This window comes from Onychostoma macrolepis, chromosome 04 (genome assembly GCF_012432095.1).
Source record: "Onychostoma macrolepis isolate SWU-2019 chromosome 04, ASM1243209v1, whole genome shotgun sequence".
In the NCBI taxonomy this organism is placed as follows: domain Eukaryota; kingdom Metazoa; phylum Chordata; class Actinopteri; order Cypriniformes; family Cyprinidae; genus Onychostoma; species Onychostoma macrolepis.
Genome location: NC_081158.1, coordinates 10,343,805 through 10,354,679, shown reverse-complemented (window position 1 = coordinate 10,354,679; position 10,875 = coordinate 10,343,805). Strand labels below are relative to the sequence as shown.

At 36.0% G+C, this 10,875-nt stretch overlaps 1 protein-coding gene across 3 annotated transcripts; it reads left to right on the top strand.

Moving 5' to 3' along the window:
• Positions 1 to 1,230: 1,230 nt before the first annotated feature.
• LOC131538736 (gastrula zinc finger protein XlCGF26.1-like) lies at positions 1,231 to 10,295 on the top strand. 3 transcript variants are annotated; one of them, XM_058772808.1, is made up of 3 exons: positions 1,231 to 1,431; positions 1,526 to 1,691; positions 8,609 to 10,295. In XM_058772808.1, exons 2-3 carry the CDS (start codon positions 1,583 to 1,585, stop codon positions 9,877 to 9,879), a joined length of 1,380 nt encoding a protein of 459 aa, XP_058628791.1. In that variant the 5' UTR covers positions 1,231 to 1,431; positions 1,526 to 1,582; the 3' UTR covers positions 9,880 to 10,295. The 3 variants fall into 3 exon arrangements, with proteins under 3 accessions (XP_058628791.1, XP_058628792.1, XP_058628790.1); XM_058772809.1 differs by having other exon boundaries at positions 1,231 to 1,449; XM_058772807.1 differs by having other exon boundaries at positions 1,232 to 1,691; positions 8,609 to 10,294.
• Positions 10,296 to 10,875: the final 580 nt, after the last annotated feature.

The window sequence follows — 10,875 nt, the reverse complement described above, 5'->3', positions numbered from 1 at the left end:
GCACGAGATGCGATGAAGATGTAGGTAGGTATCATTGCATTTTAATTATTTTTAGCCTATCCAGTTGAACCCACTGGATATGTTGTTCATTTAAAATACTGTGGAAAAAGAGAACATAAATGCGGAGATTATGTTGTTTATGTCAAAACTGGAACCAAGCCGTTCACACAGAAAGCATATTTATAGCACTTTCTAGAGGGACATCTATCACCGCTGCACTCGCGTCTCGCAAAAGAGAGTCGGATATTTAGAAAGCCATTTAAAATTATTGTAAGTTCAACTTTGAAAAAGCATGTCTCAAAACTTTATGGCGGGACGGGTCTCTCCCCTTTCCACTGCATCTCATGTTTTTAAATGAAAAAAAGTAACGTTACTCTTTGTGATGGGTTTTCTGTGCTTTGTATTAAACTTGTATACATGATGCCGTTTTGTTTCTAATTGTTTAAGCAACTTAATTATATAAGGTTAAACATTATTTTAAACATTTTTCAAAGATAGTTGTGTTATTTTATGCTTTGAAGAACCGTGGATTAGTAATATTTTGCTTGATGCGCCCAAAGGAGAGAAACCAAAAGCTTTTTTCCCCCTAACTGAAATTATGCCTTTTAAATTCGAATATAATTTGAATTTTGATAATATTTAAGTACAAAATTCGAATTTAAGTTTTTCAGACATTTTGACAGCCCTTAATTAACAGTAATTGCATTTAGTTAACAAAACAACACACATTTTAATGTTAGTGAAATAAAAGGAAATAATCAACTTTACAAACCTGGAATCCACCCACAGGCCTCCGCTCTGCCATGCTGACTTTCAAACCTGTTACGATCTACGTCTCCAGCTAATGACGTGGCTTCGCAGGGGGGCGTGCCCAGGCACGCTGAACACGCCCCGGTTTGTTGACTACACCCCCACGTCAAAACAGTGCCATGAAGTGAAACACACAGAAAAGTAAAGCACAAAGGGAAAACGGTATCGTGAACTCACGCTCGACTGAAAAGCAAAATAAATGAAGCGTTGTAAATGAATTAATAGGTGTGACCATGGAAAATACGTGTTGCAGAGATAAAATAGAATCAGAGTTCATAAGCTTCTTTTACAACTGTCATTGATTTTTGCAATGAATTCTATCTTCATTTTTGCAATTCTTTATTTCTGTTTGCAAAACGAAATTTTTTCTCTAAATACCTTATTTTTCTTTTGGCAATACTTTATTTTTCTTTTGCAAAACTTTATATTCTTTTATATATGTAGCATTAAATTGACAATTTCTCCCGTATTATTTCTCTCCTCGCGCCGCTTCACTCCAGTCCAGCGGGTGGCGCTAAAACAAACACGATTGTTTGCCAAACACCATTAAACCTCAGAGGAAGAAGTTCAGTTTCACCGCGCTCTCTGTTGTTTTGTTGTGATGCTGGTTTAATACAAACGGTTAGAAATGTTGTTTCTGTAAGTAGAGAAATACAGTTTTTGAATCAGGTCAGTAAATACATGTAATATTCTCATCCTCACAATCGTGACTAAGTGTTGAAGCAAGCAGGAATATCTGGAGGAGTATCATCTGAGATCTGCTGCTGTGAAGATGGTGTTTGTTAAAGAGGAGAGTGAGGAGAACATGATTGAACCAGAAACCTGGAGAATAAAACACGAGGAACCAGAAACCTGGAGAATAAAACAGGAGGAACAAGGAGGTTGGTGTTTATCTTCATTCATTTTTAATTAAGCTAATAAAGATTTAACAGGGTAGAACTGTTGAACTCAGAGCCTGTGAGACACATCAGATTCACATTGTTTTTACACTAGTGTAATCTCAAACATTTTGTGGGCAAAGGTTTACCTGTTTTCATGCTGTTTTCAGCTTAAAAATTATTTATGTACATTTTTGACACTGTACTTTGTATTATTAACATGGCACAAAAAAAAAAAACAGTAATATGATGTTTGATCTCACTTGTCTGCCTTTTTCTTTCACTGTTGGACCAAATGGTAATAGAAAAATTACAGCTAAGGTCTCATATACAGCTATACATAGTTTACTTCATCTCAGAAATGTGAAAAGGTCCATTGTTCATTCGTATATCTCTCATATCATGCAGTTTTTCAGTTATTTAGTTTTTATTTTTATTTTTTGGGGTAAGGTTTTGAAAACGGTATTCAAGTATTAAATGTGATGTTTTGATACCTTGTAGACAGCTCATCAGATTCAGTGGCAGTAGTTATAAAACCTGTAAAATAATGTAAATTATGTGAATAAATAAACAAATGAGAAAAGTAAATGACTTCAAAATGCATCTGAGGGTAAAAACTGAAATGTTTTTGTATTTTTTGAAAGTTAAACATACAGACGACAACATTGTCAAAACGATCCTGTTCACGCAAATCCATAAATCTTCACTTTGTGAAGAAACAAAACATGCCTATAGACTGAACAATTAATACACATGCACGTGATGTTGCCGCTTTCACAAAATTGTGTTTTTGTAGTTTACAGTCTGTATCATTTTCAATAACATGCACTTTGAAATCCAGATTTCAAAACTTTAAAGGGATACTTCACCCAAAAATGAAAATTCTGTCATTTATTCACCCTGGAGTTGATCCAAACGTGAATACTTTTCTTTGTTCTATTGAACTCGAAGGAAGATATTTTAAAGAATGTTTGTATCCAAACAGTTTTCATGCACTATTGACTTCCAATAGTAGGAAAAAAATACTATGGAAGTGAATGGAGCCTGGAAACCACTTGGATAAAAACATTCTTCAAAATATCTTCTTTTTTGTTCAGCAGAAGCAAGAAATTCATACAGGGTTAGAACAACTTGAGGGTGATTTAATGAAGACCAAATTTTCATTTTTGGGTGAACTATCCCTTTAAGGCCTCCTTAAAATGCTGATGTTGTGTAAATGCACGGCCAAAACGTATACGTTTTCAATAATTTGTTGAAAAGGGTGTTGCATAAATGCCTCATTAAATAAGAACCGCCGTGACACGGGTGTCACAAACAATGGTGATTATCTGGAAAGGTCTTTTTAAAGTATTATCCCTCATTTTCAACTTAGGAAGTCCATAAGTGATATATAATGAACACCCAGGTTCAGTCATGTGACAATGTGTGCATTTTTGTTGCCATGGCAACATTTCCAACATGGTGGCCTGTCTGGTTAGCACATGTTGTATTGTCAGCAGTTTTTAAAAACGCTTCAACCCATGCAACAATTCTAATGGTTTAATTACACATCCTAGATTACACTTAACCTGATTTTAATACATTTCTTAAACAAATAGATATAAAACAAGTTACGAAGATATTGTGGTGTCATATGTGTTACATCGGTGTAATTTTGATGTGACGTATTTGTCACATTAAGAGAAATGGTAATGAGCTGCTCAATTAATTTAGCTGATTCAATTATTTTAGTGTTATGTATTTTCTGCTGCTCATTTCAAAGCACATTTTAACAAATATAATTCGCCCATAGACATAAATAATGTCAAATTAATTACCTTGTTAATGAAATGTATTTTGAAACAATTTTGCATACCTGTAACAAGAAGTTTATATCTCATGCTGGTCCTGCTTTAAGGTTATTTGATCTTTTTTGTAGTGAGATTAACATGAATAGATTCATGAATAGGACACTCTTAGACTTTATTACAGAGTTCCAATGAAATTATCAGTGGCGCAATCCAGTCTGCAGCATATCATTAAAATCAATAATCACATACAATACAATAACAAATGTATTTCTATAAAAAATATAGACATCCGAAAGTCTAATAACCGTATTCACGGACAGCATTAAGAGAAGCTACTGCTCTTGGATAGAAGCTATTTCTCAGTCTGTTTGTATTGTATTGTCCGATACCCTCTCCCAGAATGAAGAAGGTCAAACAGAGGATATCCAGGGTGAGTAACATCTCTGATAATACTCTTCGCTTTCCTCTGTAGCCTGATGGTGTAGACTTCATCCAGACTTGGAAGGTCACATCCAATCACTCGTTGCGCTGTTTTGACTACACGTTGAAGTGCACACTGGTCAGCAACAGTGCCGCTAGCATAACCCACTGATGCAATAGGATATTATAGCTTCTATAGTGCTGTGATAAAAGTTAAAGGGTTAGTTCACCCCAAAATGAAAATTCTGTCATTAATTATTCACCCTCATGTCATTCCAAACCCGCAAGACCTTCGTTCATCTTCGGAAAAAGAATTAACATGTTTTTGATGAAATCGGAGAGCTCTCAGACCCTCCATAGACAGCAATGTTCCCAGGTCCAGAAACGTAGTAAATACATCGGTAAAACAGTCCATGTGACATCAGTGGCTCAACTTCAGTTTTGGGACGCTATGAGAATAATTTTTTTTTGCGCAAAGAAAACAAAAATACTTTACTTTATTTACTCAACCATTCTTCTCCCCCAAGTTACGTCGTCCGCCATTTTAGAGAGTATCACAACGCACACGCACACTTTCCCCTAGGCGCAAACAATGCTTAATACGCAGATTAAGTTCATGCACGCTTCCCCCCCCCGAATGTAAACAATGCTGATTATGTCAAATGCGTTCTTAGGTACTCTCCAAAATGGCAGAAGATGTAACTCGGGTGAGAATAATGGTTGAGTAAATTGTTATTTTAATTTTTAATTGTGCATTAACCCCAGGCAAATTACCATGCTTGGAGACAAAGAAAATTAACTTTCCCTCCAAAAGTTCAAGTCACCATTGGCTCTTTGTCTCCCCAGAGGTGTGACCTCTATAGCAGATAAAGCGCTCACATCAGTGCATCAGCCCAGTCTGCGGATCTTTTAGATTCTGAGAAGATGTGGATGTGAGCTAGCTTCTATACATTTCCCTTTAAGAGGACGTAACAGTACTTCCGTCTAGTTGCAAATTGTAATCCAAGAGATTCTGTGTACTGCTTTTTGGTCCAATAAGTAATATCTCTGTCTTATCTGAATTTAATAGGAGGAAATTATTGGTCATCCAATCTTTTAAATTTTTAACACAATCTATTAGCTTAGATAGTTTAGAAGTTTCATCTGGTCTTGTTGAGCTATATAGTTGAGTATCATCAGCATAATCCCGTATTTTCTAATAATATCACCAAGGGGCAACATGTATATTGAAAATAGCAGAGGACCTAGGACATATCCTTGTGGTACTCCATACTTTACTGGTGATAATTGAGATGACTCCCCATTTAAATAAACAAAGTGGTAGCGATCGGACAGGTAGGATCTAAACCAGTGATTTTCAAACTTGTTCCTGGGGACCCACAGCTGTGCACATTTTTTCTCCCTAATTTACACACCAGATTCAGATCATTGGCTTATTAGGAAAGAGCTTCATGAACTCAAATGAGTGTGTCAGATAAGGGAGACATGCAAAATGTGCAGAGCAGTGGGTCCCGAGGAACAGGATTGAAAATCACTGATCTAAACCATCTTAAAGCCTGCCCTTGAATACCCGTATAGTTTTGTAATCAATCTATGAGTCTATGTCATGGTCTATAGTGTCGAATGCAGCACTAAGATCAAGTAAAACTAGCAATGAGATGCAGCCTTGGTCTGACGCAAGAAGCAAGTCATTTGTAATTTTAACAAGTGCAGTTTCTGTGCTATGGTGGGGCCTGAAACCTGACTGAAATTCTTCATAGAGATAATTTTTTTGCAGGAAGGAGCATAATTGAGCAGACACAACTTTTTCTAAAAATTTAGACATAAACGGCAGATTTGAAATGGGTCTGTAATTTGCCAGTTCACTAGGATCTAGTTGTGGTTTCTTAATAAGAGGCCTAATAACCACCAGCTTGAATGGTTTTGGGACGTGACCTAAAGATAACGATGAATTAATAATATTGAGAAGCAGTTCTTCTGCTACAGGTTACAATTCCTTCAGTAGTTTAGTGGGTACAGGATCTAATAGACATGTTGTTAGTTTAGATGCAGTGATAAGTTTATTTAGCTCTTCCTGTCCTATAGTTGTAGAGCACTGCAGTTTTTCTTTGGGTGCGATGAATGACGCTGAAGTACTAGACGGTAGAGCTGGGAATCGATTCCGAGGCGTTGGGAATCAAGAGTCGATTCCAAAGGTTGGAATCAATTCCATCAAGAGGAATCGACTCCTCATTCAGAGCTTTTTTCAGTTCAACAAAGCTTATCTATGGGTGCCTCTCAAATGGAAGGCTGCATCCTACGAAGGCTGCACACATTTAAATTCACAAAAATAAACTGAAAGAAAACAAGTCTGAATTTGAGGATGCAGCCTTCCGTTTGAGAAGCACCATTCGCATCCCTCATGCTCGATTAAAAGCCGTAATTACAGTTGTGAGTTGTTTTTATATATAAAAGATCTATTTCATTTTTATGTATTACCCTTCGCCTAATGCTCGCTAAAAGTGATTAGAAGTCTGATTCGTTTCCACGAAAAGTTTCTTTCGGATAGTTTTAATGAACCAGTTAAAAAAATAAAGAAATCATGGTGCAGTACATTTTTCTCTAACCTTTTTCAATTTGATGGGGGCAACAGCTTCTAATGTATTAGAGAAGATAGTGCCCATGTTGCTAGTCATTTCGTCTAGTTCATGTGTATTTATGGGTACACAGAGCAGTTGAGATAAATCAGGCAGATTATTTGTGAATCTGTCTTTGGTGGCTGGAGCAATAGTTCTGCCCGGACGATAACGCGGAGCCATATAGTTAATATCAGTAATACGCAGAATGCATGATACAAGGAAATGGTCGGTAACATCATCACTTTGAGGTACGATATCTATATCAGTAAGATCAATGATTAAAACGATGAGTGGGCCAGTTGACGATTTGCTTGACTCCAAAAGAGTTTATTAGGTCAGTAAATGCAAGCCCTAACGCATCATTTGTATTATCAACGTGAATGTTAAAATCTCTGACAATTAGCACTTTATCAACATTAACCAATAGATCTGAGAGGACATCTGCAAATTCTTTTAAGAAATCTGTATATGGGCCTGGTGGTCTATACACAGTAGCCAGAGCAAGAGATAGGAGAGATTTATTTTGCATATCTAACAGTGTAACATTAAGCAGAAGTATTTCGAATGAGTTAAACCTCCTGTATCCTGTTTTCTGAGTAACATTGAGAATATCACTATATATTGTTGCGACACCACCGCCACGACCAATCTGACGGGGCTCATGTTTATAACAGTAGCTTGGTGGAGTAGACTCATTTAGACCAATATAATCATTTGGTTTAAGCCAGGTTTTAGTCAAGCAGTGTACATCAAAACTATTATTTGTGATCATTACATTTACATTAACTGCTTTGGGTGTGAGTGATCTAATGTTTAGGAGCCCAAGCTTTAAAAATTGTTTTTGTTCATTTATTTTGCTGCTTTTTTTTTTTTTTTGGTTTAATCACGATCAGATTTTTTGTAGATCCTGCATTAAATTTATATTTTGACCTCACTATTCGGGGAACAGACACAGTCTGTATAGATTGACTTACAACGCAAGTACTTCTATCATTTAAGTGGGTAGAATAAAAGTCATCATAGCAGTTATTTGAGAATTGGCTTACTAGTCATATGGAGCGTAGCGTCCTGGAGATGTTGTCCGACAGGAGTTCCGCTCTGACTGCCTTTATATGCGTCAAGATCAGCTTTTCAAAACACTTCATAATAATAGGAGTTAAAGCAATTGGTCTGTAGTCCTTTAGGCATTTTGCCGTCGATTTCTTTGGCACCGGGATTATAGTAGTTGATTTAGGTCACAGTTATGTGGTTTTGAAATATATTGTGGCAAAGCAAATAAAATGCAAAAACTGTGTTACTTCTGAAAAAGGTTTTTGTTTTATCTTCCCAGAAAAGTAATAATTTTATATATATATATATATGTGTATATATATATATATATATATATATATATATATATATATATATATATATATATATATGTATGTTGTGGAAAAGCAAATAAACAAAAACAACAACTGTTAAGCGCAAAAAAAAAAAAAAAACCTGACAAAATATATATATTTTTTCAATTGAGAAATAAACACCCAATGTAACATATATGAAACATTATCAAATTAACATTACAGATCTTTCACAAGGAGGGGTTGTATTTCAAAAACAACTGCAGAAACATGTTATAAGTGGTCCATTTGATCTGGTTTATATGCCCCATAATTTTCTAACTCATAATAGTTCTACTAGAGTTAGGTTTAAGGTGTTTACAAGACACTATTTTCAAATAAAAACAAAAAAAACTTTGTATGCATTTTGGATGTTAATTTTTCCAAAGTTTACAAGCTACAGAAATACAAATTTGTGGAAACTGACATCACGCGCATATGTATTACGAGTTCAGTCTACAGGCGCATAGTGTTTCTTTACAAAATGACATCACCCTCTACTGGCCTGTCAGCATAATACAGCATTTTTAGTTTTCATGGATCCGTGTGAACAGGGATAGTTTTGACAACGTTGTCATCTGTACGTGAAACTTAAAAAAAAAAATTGCAAAGAAAAAGTGTTCCGCTTGTCGTGTTGAATGCACCTTAATTTCCTTTTGATTTCCAAATGTCCCGATTCATTTTCATCAATTTAATGTTTACATTTTTAGGCCTGATGAACGTCAAAGAGGAAAGACAAGATCTGAATGAAGTGGAGGAGAAGCATCAGCATCAGAAAGCTCATGATGCCACTGGAGAAAAATCAGCAAGTTGCTCCAAAACTGAAAACAGTTGCTTGCAACGCAACATTCGAAGAAAAGAAGTCAAAAGGCCTTTCAGCTGCTCTCAGTGTGGAAACGGATTCACACGCAAAGAAACCCTTAAGAATCACATGTTAATTCATACTGGGATAAAGTCTTTCAGCTGCTCTCAGTGTGGAAAGACGTTCAGTCACAAAGGAGGCCTTTGGAATCACATGTTAATTCATACTGGAATAAAGCCTTTCAGCTGCTCTCAGTGTGGAAAGAGTTTCACACAGAAAAAACAACTCAATGTGCATATGCTAATTCACACTTCAGAAAAGCAATTAACTTGTCCTCAGTGTGGAAAGACTTTTACGTGTAAAGGAAGCCTGAAGAATCACATGTTAATTCATGCTGGAATAAAGCCTTTCGTCTGCCCCCAGTGCGGGAAGAGTTTTCGATATAAAGGAAGCCTTAAGGATCATTTGCTAACTCACACTTCAGAAAAGCCTTTCACCTGCTCTGAGTGTGGAAAATCTTTGTCATGGAGAGGAAGCCTGAAGAATCACATGTTAATTCATGCTGGAATAAAGCCTTTCGTCTGCTCTCAGTGTGGAAAGGGTTTTACTCAGAAAAAAATACTCAATGAGCATGTGCTTATTCACAGCTCAGAAAAGAATTTCACCTGCTCTGAGTGTGGAAAGACTTTGTCACGTAGAAGAAGCCTGAAGAATCACATGCTAATTCATGCTGGAGTAAAGCTTTTTACCTGCTCTCAGTGTGGAAAGAGTTTCACACAAAAAAAACAACTTAATGAGCATGTGCTTATTCACACCTCAGAAAAGTCTTTAACCTGCTCTCAGTGTGGAAAGAGTTTCACACGTAAAGAAAGCCTGAAGAATCACATGTTAATTCATGCTGGAATAAAGCCTTTCGTCTGCTCTCAGTGTGGAAAGAGGTTTACTCAGAAAAAAATACTCAATAAGCATGTGCTGCTTCACACTTCAGAAAAGGATTTCACCTGCTCTGAGTGTGGAAAGATTTTGTCATATAGAGCAAGCCTGAAGAATCACATGTTAATTCATACTGGAATAAAGCCTTTTACCTGCTCTCGGTGTGGAAAGAGTTTCACACAAAAAAACCGACTGAATGTGCATGTGTGCATTCACACTTCAGAAAAGTCTTTCACCTGTACTTAGTGTGGAAATGCTTTCACATGTAAAGGAAAACTTGAGTCACATGTTAATTCATGCTGGGGAAAAAGCTTTTTACTTGCTCTCAGTGTGGATGGAAAGTGTTTCACCTGTAAACAAGGATTTAAGGGTGTTTTCACATGTAGGTCGTTCTAAAGGAACCAAACCCAGTTCACTTAAAGGGAACCAGCCGAAAGTGACCTCAGTCAAAATGTCCAAATTGATTTACTTCTGGAGAAAACATCTATAAATCTGTTAATGTGAATGATATTAAGGTTTGAACATGAAATGCAGACAGATTTAACTGATGTGACGCATAACGTATTCATTTATGTTGAAATGAAATAAAACCACTTCTCAAAGAAACAAGAACATGATCTTCTTTTCAATTAACGATATATATACATTCTTTATAAAAACATGCCCACAATATTCTTTATTCTTTTAAGTAGACATTGTATAAATTAAATGCTGTAAGAAATTAACTCAACTTTTCAGCTTCTTAGGGAATTGAATCTTACAATTTGGTTCGATCTGATTTGATTGAACTGATTAAAAATTTCTAGCTTACACTTTATCAACTAGTCGTCCAGCGTCGTAGTCGAATTTAGTGTTTTATCAATTCTGTTGGTATTACTCCGTGGCCAAAGATAACTAGGGATGGGTATCGTTTACATTTTATCGATATCGGTTCTTATCGATACTACTACTCTATAATTTGGTGCAAAAAGACATGATGTGAAAAGATGTTGAAAATTTCAAGTTAATTTATTACTGTTGAACTTTACAGCAGTTTACGAATACCTCTAAGCAAACAGAAGTTGGTGTATAAAGCACATTAAAAAAAAGACCATTCAAAGAGATAGAGAGAGAAAAAGCGAGAGACAGTGAGAGATTTTCTTAGCTACCACAGCACAACATATTTTAACAACATGCATAGGAGCACAACAGAATGTGATAGAGTATTCTGGCGTCTCTAGTGATTTTTATTCAAGAAAATCA